Source organism: Xiphophorus maculatus, chromosome 15 (genome assembly GCF_002775205.1).
Source record: "Xiphophorus maculatus strain JP 163 A chromosome 15, X_maculatus-5.0-male, whole genome shotgun sequence".
NCBI classification, from domain to species: Eukaryota; Metazoa; Chordata; class Actinopteri; order Cyprinodontiformes; family Poeciliidae; genus Xiphophorus; species Xiphophorus maculatus.
The window spans coordinates 6,966,238-6,984,692 of record NC_036457.1 but is presented as its reverse complement, the minus strand read 5'-3'; the positions used below and the strand labels follow the sequence as shown (position 1 = coordinate 6,984,692).

The following is an 18,455-nucleotide window of genomic DNA, read 5'->3' as shown; positions in this document are numbered from 1 at the left end:
CTCTTCCACACATAATGAGAGCCACTGTGCTATGACTCAGAGGGGAGCAGCTGGATTGAAGGCTCCAGCAGCAGCAGTGGTGAGCTGTCACCATCTGGAAATGTGCATGTCTCTACTCAGCCTGCACCATAAATCACCTCTCAACATCGAATCAACATGTATTCATACGTCACCTGGTTTCCCAAAAGCAAAAAGCCCTGAAACAAGATGCGTTTGTGAACTGTAACCTGGTGCAGTCACGTCCCACACAGTCTGTCATTGTTTCCCCGTTGAGTGGTCAGTCCAGTGCTCAGATCAGAGGAGCTTTGATCAGGCTTTGACAGCTGCCTCGTCTAATAACCTATTCCATTTGTCTGTGCGATAAAGAGGTGCACCTGTGCTGTGGCCGCAGATGGCCGAAAGGGCCAGAGGAAATATTGATAAAGGGAGTTCACAATCTTTGGCCTTGTCAAGGTCTGCAGTCTCTCACACTGTATTCTTTCGGTTTGACGTACAGTGCCTTGCAAAAGTACTCATTGCCTTTGAACTGCCCCCCTCTTTAAGGCAGAGGTCATCTGAAAAGAAATAGTGGTGCACCATTTGAAGCCGTCCAAGACATGGCCATCCACTTGAAATTACAAGCTGGACAAAGAGAGTATTAATCAGACTGACCAAGAAGCCCAAGGTGAAGCTGCAGATATTAACAGAAAATATCTGCAGCTAGTAATAAAAGTAATAAACAAGTAATAAAATATTACGTGTTTGTGTTATAAAATGGCACTATTTGACTGGAAAACACAAAATGGCGCCCTTTTACTGTAGCCAGTAAGTTGTTTGATAGAAAATAATACATGTATTTTTGACACAATTTGCCCTTTAAATTGACCTTTTGGTGGTTGAAGGTGTAAAACAAAAGTTAAATATGTGGACCATGCCCAGTGCTGAATGAGGTGGAGGACTTGTGAATACTTTGTTAAAATTCCCACTGATATTGCTCAAACTAAAGGGGTGAAATTAAAAAAAATCACACTTTCATCAAAAGAGCCAACAATTATGTTGGTACTCACCAAAACTTTAATTTCTTTGTGCTAGTTTTTTTTTATGTATTTTTTCCACTGTAAATGTCAAATATTCATTGGCATAATTACAATGTCATTGTTTTAAGTAAAATTTTGTAATTTGTTTTCCGCTAATTTGCCCATTTTTTTCTGATTTGAAAACTATGAAGATGACTATGGCTGCTAAATGTTGGCAGCGTCAAGGCAACAGTTTGTCTTTTCAAATCAGATCCCAGCTTATTGGTGGTTACTAACAGCTGGCAACCTGTCTGTTTGCTTTTGTTGGCAGGATCAAGACAGGTATAACAAACAGTAATTCTGCTGGCCACACTTAGCTGAGATCTCTTGGATAACTCACATGCATGCCAACTTCCTGTGGCCAGGCCCTATAAACACATGAGAGGGAAGGAACAGAGACAAACCATGAAAAAGATATACATTGGCAAAACAGCCTTAAAAGTCCCCCGAAATGGTGGCAAACACCCAAAAAAGAGGTAAGAGTAAATCTGCGCCACCATCTCTCCATCCGTACTTGTTTTTATGTGTTTGTCCGCTCATCCGCCCACGAGGTGTCTCCTCTGGTCGTTCAGTGGTGTTAAAGCAGCCTCATCCCGCCTTTCAGGCCCAGGAGTCATGCTGCCTCGTCATCTCATCTCACCAGAATGAAAACACTCATTATGTGTGACTCAGAGGAGGTCACTAATGGAGGGACTTTTCTTTCTTTTTTTTTTGTCTCTGGAGCTACTTCATGTAAAGTCACCCTGTACCTAACACCAAACACCTGTATTCCCCAGCTAAAGCCCACCGATCAGATCCAAGCAGGAGGTGAGGTGGTGGGCTCCGCTGGCTAATGCAGCTCTCAAATGTCATCCAGTCTACTGAGACTTTCTCTGAATCATTCAGCATGCAGGTCGTTTTTCACTCGCTGCCAAAGCTGCAAAGGCTGCAGCTTTCAGTGAAACACACACTATTATTAACATTTATGTTTTCACTCGTTCTACAGCAGATATCTGATTTCTAGCAATTCATTTATGTAGAACTGATAAGACATTGAAACTCTAGAGACTTAGATTTGTTCAGAAGTTGAATTACTATGAAATTTCTTGGGTTATTTCCTGAATTTGCAGACTACTGGGTCAAAGCAAGATTACACAAAATGTTTACATTTGCATTTTTTATCTACTACTATGACTTTTTAAATTTTATGTGACTATTTTGTCAATGCAGCAAGTACAACATGATGGTCAAGGCATAAAAATTAGATAATTAAAAAAAAAAACTTTCATCCATACACTAAGTTAAAGTATAAGTATAAGTGCATTATTTTTAAATTTAGTTTAAACAGTAGGGCAGATGTTTGATTGGTGTGAATTATAAATGAATGGATCTGGCAAAAAAAAAAAATGCTAACAAATACACATACTATACTTTGTAACTGCTTAACTCAACCCTTCCCACTGTAAAGACAATATTTAAAGCGATATTTCAGGATTTTTGCAGTGAAGTGAGGTTCTGTTAAAAGCCTGTAAGCAGTTCACTAGATAATTGGGGATTAAGCAGTTCTTATCCTATCTGCACCAGATACATGAGGATTAAATGATCCCAGGCACTGAAGCTAATAAGAAGCCCAACAGGAGCTATTAATTTGAGTCATAGTTTTAGGCCTTAAAAAACCTTAATATGCAGGATTGTCTGTAATGTCTCTCATTCACGTCTGAGGGGTGCCTTTTAGTGTATTGACTGTAGAGTTTGGGTGCTATTTTACTTTGTGCCTGCAAACCCCCAAGAGAATGCTGCTCCTAAAGTAGGATTTTTGTTCTTTTAGAGAAATTAAAAAATAAACCTATTTAGTTGTTTTCCCTAAACTGCATTTAATAATTCATGTACATCTTAGATGTGGATCGCAAGGGACTTAAAAAGATCTCAAGTGGTCTTATATTTGATATACTGAAATCTTTGGTGGAAAAGGCCAAAATAATGATATTTTATGGATTCTAGACTTTGTGTTACTTTTTAAACTTTTCGTAACAACTTAGTAGGGTGATTTAATTATGTTCCACACAGGGAGATCGTTAGTGACACACAGTTTTCTACATCTATTTCCAGCTTTAATAATCACTGTTTTGTTTTTGAGACGGAAGCTGTTTTTAATATAGTTAAAGTTAAGCTCTACTTCAAAATTTTTCAATTATTTCTGTATTATCCCATTAAAATCCACCACTTTACTCACAATCCTGGCCAATAAGTAACTGTATGGTAATTATCACATAAAAACAAGATCTGTATAACATTGGTGCTTAATAAATAATTAGATTTTTCTGCAATCCAATCCTGCAACATATACTGAGTGTAGAAATTGGCTCGCAAAGCCTTAGATTGAAACAGGACGAAAACGCAGTTATAGAAAAACTGATTTTTTCAAATAAAGCAAATGAAGTTCTTCATCAAATCTAGATTTACCCTGCCTACTTTTCATCCAACTGATTGCAGAAACATTATGCTGCTTGCTAATGAGCTGGAAACGGGGTAAAGTCTCCCCTGACCTGAAAATAATAAATGAACAAACCTGTCTCAGCTTTGTTTTCATTTTTCCTTTTCTTGCAACAGTCTAGCTCATCGCCCACCCTTTGCATCTACGATCTTGTTAAAAGAGAGAAATGGAGGGAAACGGAGAAAGTGAAAAGAGCAAAGTGACCACATCTTCATTCATTTCCAGCTATGTTATCTGGCTGCAGATAGAGTCATTACCTTTCTTCCTCCATCTGTCTGTCAATACTAAGGTCCATTAAGCCGAGCGGTGAGCACTCAGATCCATCACGGCAACGGACATTTCCTCTTTTGCTGCTCACACTTGCCCTTTTATTAGATTGAAACTCAGGTAATGCATATGCTCCAAAAATAGCCATCATTGTGCTGTCTTGCTAAATTACATGTTGAGGATATTACTGTTTTGTAAATCTCTGCCATCGGGGGTCTATTCAAATAATCTATTAGAACTCATTGACTCATTTCTCATTACACATTACGCCTCTGTTATTTCCATGTGACCATTCTCACCAGTGATTGCTCCTCTGTGATGTGCTAGGTTACCCTCTGTCGTCTAATGAATTACAAAACACCGCATCCATACATACTGACTGAATTTTGGGATCGTGTTTTCCCATCCTCATAATGTCCCAATCAATGCTGCATGGCCGTTAAAAGAAAACGTGGACCATTATACATCAATTTGGCAGAGCAAAGACCCCATGTTGCAAGCTTGTTTCCTTCACCATGTGCTCTAAACTCATTTGTTCTGTGTGTGTGTGTGTGCGTGTGTGTGTGTGTGTGTGTGTGTGTGTGTGTGTGTGTGTGTGTGTGTGTGTGTGTGCGTGTGCGTGTGTGTGTGTAGCTCTTTGCTGGAGCAGAAGGAGGACTTGCGGAAGAGACTTTCCTACACAACACACAAACTGGAGCTGCTGCAGAGCGAGTTCGACTCCACCAGGCAGTACCTGGAGACGGAGCTGCGCCGAGCACAGGAGGAGCTGGACAAGTTCACAGACAAGCTTCGCAGGTGGAATCACCCGTCATGAATCACCACATGCTTCATACTAATCATACTTTGGGTACTGGAGAGGAAAAGAATGACACTTCGGCAGATATTATTGCTTAAATGTTCTTGTCAGTGTTCGAAGAGCTCCAGATGTCTGTGTTGATTGAATTTGGATTATGTAAAGGAAAAAAGTTATGCTTCAACTCGAGCAGGAATCACATTTTGGCACTCATGTGACATGACAGCAAAAACTAAACAAATGCAAATAATCAATGCTTAGTTCCTCTTTGCTTCTTTTAAAGAAAAAAAGAAATAACTATCACAGACAGGGACAAGAAAATAAACAATCAAATATTACCACTCACACTTTATTTATTAACAGTTGTCTCAGTATACGTTTTCTCTGCCAAATAAATTGTGATACTGCTGTTTTACACATCTTTACCAGGGTTGCAAATAAATCTGTCCACATCTTTAAATCTAGGAACCTTTTTTAGTGATAAACATTCGTCTTTTAGCATTTCTACACAAAGTTCAGTGAACTGTTGCAAGTAGGACGAGTAAAAATGGCTTGCCTGGAGATAAGCCTTTTTGTAAAGCTCTCTGGCTTCTATACAGTAGATTCAGCATGCATGTGCACAAGCTATTACCTACCAGCAGAGCAATGTTTTCATTATTTTTTTTAAATTTTATTTTGTTGTTTAGAATACAAAGCAGCTACTCGGCACTGCAGAGGATCAACCAAGATCTGGAGGAAAAGATCCACAGAGATGTAAGTGTCTGAAGTCGCGCGTGTATGTGTTGGTTTGAGGCTTTTATGCAAATTCTCGTACTTGTCAAAGAGGAAGGAGTTGGAGAGAAACAAGTCACACGGCGTGGAGAACACTTTGAGGCGCAGATTGAAAATGAATCCCCCTGCTGTTTGTGCCACTGACATTAATTATGGTTTATTACAATTGGCTGTCCTCCTTCCACTGGCAGAGGGATAGCAAACCCATTGTTCCTCAGAGGAGAGAACCTCACTTCATTTGTCAGATGCTGTTTTTGCCCGTGGAAAGATAGAATTAACTAGTCTGCCCCAGAAGACTGTAACCATCAGGTGCCTGAGCTGGTGAATAGACAGTTGAAAATGCTCATCGAATTGGTTTGTTATGCCACAAAATAATAGTCATTACAGTTGACAATGTGAGAACTTCAGGTACACACACGCGCACACACATGCGCAGAGACATGCAGTCGAAGGTTACCCTAAAATTGGCATTTCGAAAACAAAGGCAATCTGCTTTTCTTTAGGGTTTTGTTCGTTTTTTTTACCAACAGACATTTTCTCATGTGCTACTCCAGATTCATCCCACGTACATACACTCCTTCAGGGTTAGAGAGAGGTGCTGAGTAAGTCTCTCTGCAATCGTAAAACTTGTTTACTCTAGAGGTGCCACAAACCCATCTGACCCCTGGGCCCCGCACGACTACAGAGAATGTAATTACAAGACAGATAAGCATGAGAGTCAAGCCTCTTTTCCTCTTAGTTTCCCAAACAAGTGAAAATGGCAAAACTGAATCCAACGAAAAAACCTGAGTTCACAAATGCTTTCTATTCAAATAAATTTGCCCAAGATGCATACAAAGCAGCACATAATTATGAAGTGTAAAAAGCACATGCTGTATGTGGTTTTTGACATTTTTTAGTCAACAACCCATATGTTTTTCCATTCAGCCGACCTTAGTGAATGCTACAGCCACTTTTCATTTCATTGCAGATTACGACTGCAGGGCTTTTAGGGGGTGTTTCCTTATTTGGTTGCTCAAGTTCAGTAGAATAGGATGGAGAGTCAATTTTCAAGTCTTGCCACATCTTTAGTTGTACATAGGGCTGGGATTTGACTACACTAACCCAGGGTTCTTCAATCTCTGGTCCTAGAGCCTGAAGTGGCCCTTTAGGCCCTCCACAGGGACTTCTCATAACTTTAGCTGAAAGTGAAAAAGAAGAAACTTGTGTTCCTACATAAAAGGAAAGGGAATAAAGAATAATCCTTGCAACTTTTCTGGGATTTTTTCCACTCATTTGTGCATAATGTTACCACCACAGGAAGGTACTGATGCTATATAGAATAATTTGAGTACAACCTTTGTTTGGGGGGCAGGGAGGTCTTTTAGCTGTGAAATACATATTCTGTTCCCCTTCATTTTACATTGATATGGATGCTGTGGGAGAAAAAAGAAAGTGAAGATGCAGTTGCATAAAATAGCAGACCAACAGCAACATGTGTTTTCAGTACAAGTGAATGAAAGTCGGAGAAAGACGGGTATAAAATTAGTTTCTCAAAATATCCTGATTATCTTAACTAATATAAAATTTAATTGGCTAACATGCTAACATTTGACATCAGTAAATGGCTTGTGAGCCTGTGTCTCAGTTAATTAAACTTCCTTTAAAATAATCATTTTATTTAATTGCTACATGGAATGTTTATTTTTACATAAAGGTTTCCATGGTTATTCTGTATTTAGCTCCACCAATCTCTACAGGATCATGAGGATGAGTTTTTCCACATGTAGCAATTCAGATATAGTTTAGTTATTTTTGTCTTAGTATTGGGAACAATAAAAAATACTCATGAAGACAAACAATTTGCACATAGCAGGATAAGAGGGAAAATAGCACCAAGAGCCTCTGCAAACCCCCCCATCTGAAAGATTTGAAATTTAAAAATATGAGTGTATCAGTAAAAATTGCCCAGAAAGTTCATTTCTGATCTAACTTATTCAGAAAACCTTTCATCATATGTTTACACTGACCTCATGCCTTGTTCAACCTGGTGTTGGTACTTCTGACTTTCTCTGTGGAGTGCACAACTAGTCAGCAAATTATCCCACCTGAGCTGTGGATCTCTGCAGCTCTGCCAGAGTCACTTTATCTCGGAGCTGTCTGCTTGGTCTTTATGGCACTGTTTGTTTACTGATGTTCTCATATAAACCTCTGCGCCCTTTTCAGAACACTTATATTGCAGTGAGCCTAACTTACATCTAGGAAGTTTCTTTTTCTCAATGAAAATTAATTACTTGCACCAAATTTTGTTCAGAGATAACAAAGTAAAGTAGACTGAATATAAATTCACGCCACATTTTCATTTGTGAAACATTTAAGCCATGTATTATCTTAGTTTCTCTTCAGAATCATGCTCAACTTTGTGTTGATCTGACAGATTAAATCCCAGTAAAGTACGTACATTGAATTGTGTGGTTCAATAGTGACTTAAATGTGGAGCATTTTAAGAGGCTTGAACACTTTTGCGAGGCATTTGTATTAGTGGCAAGGACAAGAGGCATCGGGGGAGCTTCTTTCAGTTAATGACCTGAGAGGGTTACGAAATGCAAGATTTAAAAGATAATTTCCTCAGAGAGAAGAAAGTTCACTGACATGCTGGTCCATGAATAACCTGCAGCCTAATGGCCAAAAGTGCTCAACTGAAACATTCCTTGCTGCCATTTTAGTTGCAAAGTGCCTTCCTTCTTTTTTTTTAAATCCACTCTGTTTTTTGTGTTGTTGTTTTTATTTTAGAGCACTTGTAGATTATTTTATATAGATAAATGAGTCATCATTCAACATTGCAGCATGCAAACCTATTTTGAAAAGCTCTTCTAATCTGTGTTAGCCCCTGAAATGTTTTTTTTTCCCCTGGATGAAAGGCTGCTGGAATTAGGCATTGTGATTATTTCTTGTTTGACCCTGAAAGAACCTGTTCTTCCTGGCTGCCTGTCCTAATAATGGGTGTTTTAAAAAGTGTTACCCTGTCAGCATATTTGTGGCTCGCTTGCTGCAGCTCTTTTGCCCGAGGCGCATTCATGTAGTCACATATGTCCTCATTACAAGACAAAATCCATTCTTTCTGTCCCTGTTGCTGCATTAAAGGCATTATCAAGTAGAAAAAAACAACAACCTCTAACTTCAGTTTGTTTTTTCTCTAAATGTACAATATAGTACAAAATAATGCAATCGTGGCCCATTAGGAAGCTATTCATCCTAACTGATTTTGATGTTATGACATTTAAAAGATTGTTACATATAACTTATGAATCTGTCTTGTCAAGTCGCAGCACCACGAAGATGAGAAACGAGCTCTGAGCAGAGAAATCATCGTCCTTAACAACCACCTGATGGAGGCCAAGCTCACCATTGAGAAGCTGCAAGAGGACAATGTAAGTTTAACATTTTAGTTGGATCTCATTTACCTTACCTTTATGGCATAGAAAATGGGATTTTTCATAACTATTTAACCAAACACAAGTGAATTAGAAGAAAAGTGCAAAATATCCTCAAATCATCAAACCTTACTTCTGATTTCAGGAGGTATTTAACATTCTGTGCATGATATAAATTGCTACAAATCTCACACAGCTGTGCTTAAATACAGTTTCTTACTATAAATGTATATAAGAAGCGTAAAAAAGTAAAACATGATACAAATTCATTTTTGTTCTCTTTTGGTTTTGTCCATGTGCTGCCTCCGCAGGAGCTGTACAGAAAAGACTGTAACTTGGCTGTTCAGCTGCTGCAGTGCAACAAGTCTCTGTACAGAGCCCAGCTCTCCGAGGTGAGACCTCCACCCACTCTCACCAGCTTCAATCCTGAAGTTTTCCTTGAACCACCTGTCCTTTACCCTCTCCCAAAACCTATTTTTAACAGCTCCCACTGTTTTTCACGCAGTTTAAAACCGTTGTCCCTTTTTATGCACACGAAAGAAAAGAAAAAAAAAGAAAAAGCTTTTGGTGCTGACATTTGACATCAAGCGGATGAGTGGATATAGAAGGAGAAAAAAAAACATATTTCCATTTAAGGTGCATTGAATGAGTGAGTGAGTGGTTTTAAGAGTACTGCCGGGCTGAAATTTAGGCAAAAAAGAAATTGCTGTCTTGACTGTAATGAGAAGGTCGTTTTGCCCTGAGAAAGCCAGGAAAGATAAGAGAGTTGGCAGAAGGACACGAACAGGAAGTTGCTGCAGCAGCGACTGAGGCGCTGTAGGAGAATTAAAGCTGAAGGTTATTTGCCTGAATAACCTTCACCTCTGAGCGATGAAAGAAGCCAGGTTTAAAAATATTAAACAGCTCCAAGGCATGGAAAAAGTACTGACATTAGCTCATACTCTCCTAGATTTGTTTAGCTGTGAGAAACATTGTTCAACATTGTGGATCACCTGAAACACCAAAAAATTAGACTATGGCTATGCAGTTGTGCACTTGTAAGAGATAAACATACAGTATGTAATTAAAAAAAATAATTACCTGCAAGCTCATTAAGTTATTATTGCTGTTCGAAAACTCACAAAATGCAGGCTCTTAAATTGAAAGCAAGTAATGTTTTGACTAAAAAGGGAAAAGTGTAACAATGCAGTGTTTTCAATCACAGTGGCAGCTGCAGTAAACGCTCTATTACTAAACATTAAATAGATTTCCTATGTGCTTTATGGCTCCATCATCACTTAATTGTTGCTGATTCTCTCCTGATTTGATTGAATATAATCACTCCTTGTAGTTGGGGGGACAATTTAAACAAAATGCAATCAATTTAACAAACTATAAAGAGGATTTATAACATACTTTCTGGAGGATTCACAATATAAAATTTTCAACGCAACCATAAAGGTCCAAAAAGATAGGAATATTTCTTTGCAGCAGTTTTTTTTTAAAGTTTAGAGAAATTAAATGTTAAAGGCTAGAACATTTATTTACTTGTTAACACCTACCGGCATCTGTGCTGGTAATACTTTGCACAACCCTCTTTTATCAATAGGACACCAATTAATCCTCTCAAACTATCTAACAAAGTTACAGGGATTAATTTTGTAAGATCTAGCAATTGACTTTGAAATAAAGTTGATTTTGTGCCTGGTAAAACATTTGTGTCTGGAATATTATCTTGTTGAAGGACCAAGTGGTAGTGCATTTTTTTGTTTTGTTTTCTATTTAAAATCTCCCGGCGTTTCAAGTAATTCATAATGTCATGCGCTTTTTTAGTAAAGAACAGGCCCACAGCATCATAGAACTTTCACCATGCTTAACAGTATGCATGAGGATCCTTTTGTTACACACTCATAATTCAAATCACACCAGACTCATTAGGAGTGTTTCTTTGCCAAAATACATATTCCTACAGTCATTTTCTCAGAACACTTTACTGCGGGATACAAGAGTCTTTTTGCCATCGCTAAGTTTTAAAAAAGGACCGATGTGGGGAGGGAGCTGATGTCAGTTTCCAATTGTTATGTCCCTGAATCGCCAGGTGCGGTGTAGTTACAACCTGGTTTTAGACCTGTGTCAGGACATACCAGCTGCAGAGGTCAAAGGAGTAATATCATAATGTATGGCTTGTATGACCAGACAGCTGCAGGTTTTTAAATCATGAAAAAGACTTAGAAACCATTGCCAACATGAAGCATTAAAAGATGATATAGATTATTAATTTTTAATGCATTTTTTCCACCAGAATTGCACCTCTAACGTTGTCTGCCACTATTGTTTTAATAATAATGACATAGGGAATTTCGATTTTATGTGTAGACTTCAGTGTTCAGTTCAGTGCTGCACCACACCTCCTGTCATCACTGCCGGCTCCACTTCTAAAAACTCACAGCTGGGCACTTTTATGCATTCTCTCCAGTTTCATGCATGGCCAGAAGGAGATAGCTTTTGCAGGTTGACGACAAAAATGTTTTGTAAAACAGACTTTAGTCTAATATGACGAAAGCACACTACTTCTGCATTTACAGTCCAACTTGAGTTTAGCAACTGCCCGTTTAAAATTGTGATAATAGGACAGAGAAGACTTTATGCTGGAATGCCTTCTAAACATGCTGCTATCTTATCTTGGTAGCATGCAATGGTTGTGGTAGCAACTTTAATCTCTCTTTTTTTTTTGCACTCGTGTGATCTTGAATTCCAGCAATCAATATAAAAAAGTACATTAGATAAAGCAATTAATGTACTTGTGTACAAAATTCTAAATAAGGAAAAAAATAACATCCATTTCTGGTTCAACAGAACCAGATAGCAAAAACATAATGCCTCTTAGCATCACATCTGAAACTAAAATGATAATCTTTGCCACAGTCATCAGTGAGATTTGGAGATTTATTGTCCTCCTTTAACATTGTTTCATTTGGTGTAGAGTCAAGATAATCTAGTGTCATCATCCAGTCTATTGGCCAGCAGTTAAGAGATATGGGTCCCTGTCTCAAGTTAAAGTTCATCCAAGAAAACAGAAACCCAAATTGAAAACTCCCAGTGGTTCTAAACTTTAAAGAAGTAAATCAATCAAGAAATGTTATATTTCCATTTGTTTTTCCATTGTTCAGGATACCAATTGTTTTGGTTTTGGTGATTTTATTGGTGGCATCCATCTGTTATTGGAGGAAGATGAATTTGTTACAAAACTTTATTATTTTTTCCAGAAGTGACAATAAGTATAACACTGCTATTTGTCTACTTTTGTTGCTGGAGATTATTCATTACACAAATCTGAATTATGCTTCAAAAATTAAGCCCATAGGACTTTAATTACCCTCCCTACTGTGTGATGTGCGTTTGAGCTATATATAAAACAAGATATGCAAGATATGCAAGGTTTGTTAGGTGCTCATCAGCAGGGGAACTACTTCGAGGCACATTGTCAGGCAATGTGAAGGATAGATGAGGCAAAAACTACAGTGTGCTGCAAAATGCGGCTGGGGAGCGCACTGCAGCCTCATCATACAATCCTGCTGTTGCTTGTGAAAAGAGTGCATGTGAGTATTGATGAGCGCTTTAAACACTCAACCAGCTTGGCTCGCCTTTCTGCTGCATCAGCCGTGGGCCTCGTGCCTTTCCCTATATGTCACAGGGAAAGCTGGCGCATGTCCACAAGGTTAAAGCATGCAGTGATGTGACTGCATATAAATATCAATGCAAAATCCATTCTGGTTGCGCAAGACTCATAAAATACCAACTGTACATTTTGAGTAAACCACGCAGTGAAGCATGAGCTCTGGCAAAGGTTTCTCATAAAGTGAGAAACAGTTGAGCTACAGTAGCTCTCAGCCAAACAGTAAGGGGGTCAGAGGTTGTGTGTGTTTTCTCTGGACGTCCGCCGGTCTGCTGGTCCTGTGGGTGGAAGCTAATTGAAAGAATATTGATGAATGTTGGAGCTGCATTTTTGAGAAGTGCCGTGGCTCTTCAGCGCCCGCAGAACTGCTTTTGCTGTTTGTTTGGCTGCAAAAACAAGTACAGAGAGGGTGTGAAAGGCTCGCTACATAATAAGCTTTAAGGCATCTTGTTTAAAAAAAAAACACTAGCAGAGAAAAAAAAAGTGTGGACAGTAATTAATCTGCATTTTGCTTGGTTGCAATCAAACTGTTATGATGAACTGTCCTCATGTTTTGCTAAATTGCCTATATTGTTTTTCTTTTCTAAATAGAAAGTTATAATTAGCTTTTGTCTTTTAGCCATTTAGGAACAACTGACTAGATTGCTGGCGATGACAGAGTGCAGTTAACTTATTACTTGTTGCTATGGTGAGCTACAGACAGATGATGGAAGCTTTCATTCTAAGAAATACTCAAATTAGAACAATGGCTTTCTTTTCCGAGAAACGTCACTCTATTTGTCTTCCGTGGACAATAGACAAACTGACACACTTTCTGCATAAACAGAGACATCTAAGCCTGGATTAAGACAGAATGGACAGTGCCATACCTTACAGCCATCATAAAAATGTCCTGGTATCTTCTGGGCAGACGGCAGTTATAGTATTTGTTTAGGATTATTGTGTTGTTGCAACTCTCTGTTACACTGTAAAACCACAAAATCTTACTAAGTATTTCTGCCTATTTTCTAGAGCAAATATTTTTACTATGATTGAAATAAGACAAAACTAACTTAAAAGTAACTTTTCAGAAAGAAGCTTGTTTTAAATCAGTAAGGCCAGCTGCACTAGCAGATTATTTCACTTACAACAAGATATTGTTTCCATGTTAAAAGAGAAATGTTCTGCCAGTGGAACTAGTACTTTTTCATCAATATCAAGGACTTGCTGACTTATATATGCTCCTCTGTCTTGCTGAAAAGTTACCTGTAAGTCAGTTTTGACTTATATTAAATGTACCAAGATATTTGTACCAGAAATTAGACAAACAATACTTTGTAAGATTATGTGTTTTTTCAGTGTATGTCCATGTTTTCACTGATTTGAGATGAAGTTGAGAAACCTGCAGGCGGTCACCCTGATTCATCTCTTTCAGGAGAAAGAGCCCCACAGAATGACGTTACCACCACTAAGCTTGACAGTTAGAAGAGTGATCATTGGCACCCCAGGATATACTCTTTGTAATTGTGGACAAAAAATTTGATCATTTATCTCTTTCACAAAACACTTCAATTTGAGGTATGGAGTTTTTGTGCTTTTAGAGAGGAACAAGACAGCTACTTCACACCTTTGAGCCACCAAGCAAGGTAGTCATGGCCCCTCTATTGACAGACCTTTATAACAGATAGAAGGTGTGATGAAGTGATTACAGAGGGTCGATGCAATCAGCAAGACAAGCATATTTACAGCTAAAACACACACAGTGAGGAGGAACTGTGCTTCATACACATTATTGGACAGACTGTACTGAAGTGCGATGAGATGAAGAAGAGCTAGACAATAGAACAAAACCGGGAAGGCATCACACACCATGGATGTGCTAAAGCCTTTAGAATAGGAGATCTATCAACCCTTCTGAGTTCCACTTCATAACCCCTTTGGTTGCATAATGTTTCCTTCATTTTTGAAAACATACAGCTAAGGCCAAAGTAATCGCACCCCTTGCAGATTTAGGAATAAAAACTGGTTTTGTTCAGCCAAAATGTTGGTTTCTGATAGTAAATGAGACGAACATCTCTCAAAAGCACTAAAATAATTGATCTGTTTCATTTTGCATTTTAATAACAGCTGAAAATGAAAATAGAAAAGTTGTTCATGTACTTCACAGTAAGAAATCGAAAAATCTTTTTGTTCCAAATGATGCCTTCTACATCTTAGTGGCTACAACAGTTGTGAGATTGAGATTGCAAAGACAAGCCAGGATTTAGTGGGGTGGTATGTATAATTTTGAACCTGTGTGTATAATTAGGATCCCTTTTTAGATGAGTAAAGCACAATTTAGATGATGAATTCAAAATTATACACCCAATTCCCATATTCAAGAATTATGACATTTGTGTGTGGTGCAGCCATTCCACACCGGAAAATAAAAAATTCAAATAAATTATGACAAACCTCAAATTGATCTGACAATATTGCCAGATTTATGATGACTGGATGTAAATCTCTGACCATAGCTCTAAAAGGACATGAGTTGGCAGTTTTTAGGACAAACCTGGTTAGAGAGGTCTATTTAAATTATCTTGACATCTGTGAGAGAAATGTTGGGGAATATTTGATCGTCAGGCCAATCCAAAGGGTCTGGCTCTTGTTCCAATACACCAATTGTTGATTCGTCAGTGACAAAGGACATCATGCTGCCAAAGATAGAAAATTCAATGCCAAATTCTCTCACACTTCTTCTAACACTTCTTCTATTTGAATAAGATCTATGAAAGATACTAATTTCACTAGGGGATGCACGGATGGCTAAGCCTTTTAAAAGTTTGCTTTTAGGCTGCTGCCACTTTGATAAAAGATGTGCTTTATACAACGGGGATGTTTTAAAGATCTGAAACCTCCATGGAAGGAAATTCATTACAGAAGGAAAAATGTAAATATTGATTTTGTTTGGACCAAAAGGTGTTCTGTCGATATTTATGGAGAGCTCTTTCAGGAGGTGCTCTATAGGGGAAAGCACTTTCAAGTGCCAGAGGGGGTGAAAAAACTGTTAGAAATATGATTTATTAGCAAATTGAAATGAGCTCACCTTGGAAAACTACACACACCGGAATGATGCAGAACATTACCGATTCGACAATGTGATCCCGAAAGCCTGATAGCAATAACTCCATGCTTATTACTCAGTGTCACCTCCAGTAAACCTGAAGGAGTTGTTAATATGCTCAGCATGATAGACTTTTTAATTATAACTATTCTAGTGGGTGTATGGAGACTAAATATTATTTGTGTTCCAAGTTTTCTGGCTTCATAATTGAGAACCATCTCAATACATGAGTGCTGAACACATCTATCCCATATATTAATCTGAATGTCTCTTTTTCTTTGAATTTTTGCAGCTTCCTGCTGACTGTCAGGAGCGCCTGACCATGCATCTGGAAGAATCTCCTCTCTGCCACGACTACCCTGACTCTACTTCCCTCATTGCCAACGTGCTTGAAAAGCCAGATGAGGCCTGCAGCAGCCAGGCGTCCCGCTCGCCCAGCCCCCAAACCCAGAACCATACGTTCATTCTCGAAAGACTCGGGCCAGGAGAGCGCCTGGGGCTCAGAGCGGCCTACAAATCCGACCTGTACAGCAGTGACACGGCTCTGTACTGCCCCGAAGACCGTCACCGCGAGAGGAGGCCCAGCATGGACGTACACGGCCACAGGACGTTCCTGTATGGACCACAGAACTCCACCGACAGCACACCGGAGGAGGGTTCTGTGGGACTGCAAGCCGGGTTCTCCCAGGAGCATTTTCCCAAGTTCCCTGCAGCGCTGGCTGGAGGCTCCAGCTCTTACTCCAGCTTCAGTGGAGGTGGCTCGGAGGATAAAGGCAATGACCCACCCAGTAGTGCAGCTTCCTCACCACGTCATCAATCCCTCTACATGGAATGGAGAGATGCAGGGGACTATGAGAGAAAGAGTGACTCATCCTGGGAGAGGGACAGTCCAAGGAGCTTTGGGAACGCTCATCCTTTCCAACAGACTGAGCTGAGCCACCATCAGAACGGCAGCTCGCCGGTCTACAGCCGCACCATGTCCTCGTGTTTCAGTGAGCCGTACGAGCCTCTGCCTCCATCTTCCTCCCCAAGTGTCGCTTACGGAGACAGTCGCCGAGGCAGCACTTTAGCCCCCGAGGAGGAAGAACTGATTGGTAGATGGAGACAGCTTAGTGTTGAAGACTTAAGCGCCCACTCATACCGCAGTCCAGGAAGAGCCTCGCCTTACAGCTTCTCAGAGCAGCACTTTTCCGTCCGCCCCGCCAAAATCCGCCTTGGTCCACTCTACAGCAGCTTCCAGGAGGGCGCTGACTACTACCATCATGGTGCAGATGCCATGGATCCGGTGTGGGTCGCAGCCAGCCCCGAATGCAGCCCCGGACTGCGGCAAGCACACAGCCAAGCCCATCTGTACCGAAGTGAGGACAGCCAGGGGTCAGAGCACAGCCTCTACCAGTCAGGGAGCTCCAAAGACAGGGAGGGCAACGTTGCAGCTGGAGGCCAGAGCACAGAGTACGTTGACCCCAGTCCCAATAGCTCCACCGAGTCCCTCAACCAGAGGTCCCTGGAAATGGCCGCAGAGCTGCAGCACTATCAGGTTGAGATGCACAGCATGCCCGCGCAGGCAAGCCAGCAGCCGCCACCAACTCCACCGCCTCCTCCTCCTTATAACCAAAAATTTGGCTCTTTGGGGCTTTCAAGGAAGGACAGTCTTACAAAGGCCCAGCTTTACGGAACCCTTCTGAACTGAAGGACTTTCAAATGAGGTTGAAACCTTTGATTCGACTAAACACACAAGGCCTTGGTGCACTCGAGTTATGTTGCTGCTACCATTTAGCTGAAAATGGTTCAAAAAGCAGCCAGGTACCAAATGGTTCACGCAGATGAAACTAGTGGAGATTATTTAGGAGAGATGATTACGCGATAGAGGATTGCAAATATTTTTGGGGAAGTTAGCCACAACTAAGGTGGAAACAGGCAGAGAGGAGTTCATGACATTTTAAAATGTATATGAATGTGTATGTATTTACGTTTCAAATGTCTAAAAAAGCATAATAACTAAGAATTGAGTGATATATTTTATAAGTAGTTGTTAGCAACAAATTTATTTGAAAAGTGCAGTTCTTATTTATAATCCTGCAAGTTGTAAATAAATTTAAAAACTGCTAGTGCCATGTCTGAAAGCTCAGATTTGAATCGGAATAAGCTGCGCACAGACTCGTTTCAGTCGTTATTTTAAATCAGCTGAAAGAATCTCGGCCTTTTGAGGATTTAATGAAGAAATCGATTACGAATTAATTCCTTAAATGACAAACGAACATTTCTCTTACTTTAATTGATTTTTAGCAGTATTGATGGGTGTGATTTCTTGTTATTGATGGAACGTTTTGAGATGTAAACATCTGTCTTAGCGGTCAGTATTTATTTATTAGATTTTTTTGCACTTTTGTTGTCTCTTTGAGAGGTTCTCCTGCCCCAGTTCTACCTCAGATTTGAATGCCCACACCCACCTAAGCCTCTGTAAGTTTGTTTTTTAGACAATGATGCATGGTCATATACTTTGTTGTTTTGTTCTCTTAATAAAGCACAAATTATAACTTCAAGTGTGGGTGCCTGAAAAAGACATTAACTTCACTCCATTTTCACAGGGATTGTAACAACAGTTCAATTTCTATTTGTTTTCTGATCAGGGTGAAGCCAGAGAGTCTTTTTATTGTTCAGACTCAGATTCCTGCAGCAGTGTGGCGCGTCCATGCTGAGTCACCATGAAGCTCAGCTTTATCATTGTAGTAAATTTAAAAACAGGGTTGCAGGGATGGATTTTTGCCAAGATCAGCAAACTCAACACAAAGAGGAAAGCTATTTTTGTGTTATTCACAGACAGATCCCAGTAATTTATATTCCTGTCAGGTGTATACAGCGCCTTGCAAATGTATTAATATCCCTTGAACTTGATTTTTTTTTCTTTTCTTTTTTTTTTGAGGAATTAAATCTAAGTGTGGT

The 18,455-nt window shown here is 39.6% G+C and overlaps 1 protein-coding gene across 3 annotated transcripts in view; it reads left to right on the top strand.

The window, feature by feature from the left end:
* Nucleotides 1-18,055, top strand: part of LOC102237268 (brain-enriched guanylate kinase-associated protein-like) — a 28,301-nt gene extending 10,246 nt beyond the window's left edge. For 2 of the 3 annotated variants that reach the window (XM_023347955.1, XM_023347954.1), the window contains exons 2-7: nucleotides 1,327-1,531; nucleotides 4,429-4,590; nucleotides 5,275-5,341; nucleotides 8,662-8,769; nucleotides 9,084-9,164; nucleotides 15,805-18,055. In XM_023347955.1, the coding sequence (XP_023203723.1) occupies nucleotides 1,434-1,531; nucleotides 4,429-4,590; nucleotides 5,275-5,341; nucleotides 8,662-8,769; nucleotides 9,084-9,164; nucleotides 15,805-17,202 (1,914 nt within the window). In that variant the 5' untranslated portion in view covers nucleotides 1,327-1,433 and the 3' untranslated portion in view covers nucleotides 17,203-18,055. The remainder of the gene's footprint in view (nucleotides 1-1,326; nucleotides 1,532-4,428; nucleotides 4,591-5,274; nucleotides 5,342-8,661; nucleotides 8,770-9,083; nucleotides 9,165-15,804) is intronic. The other variant, XM_023347957.1, reaches the window with a different exon arrangement.
* Nucleotides 18,056-18,455: the final 400 nt, after the last annotated feature.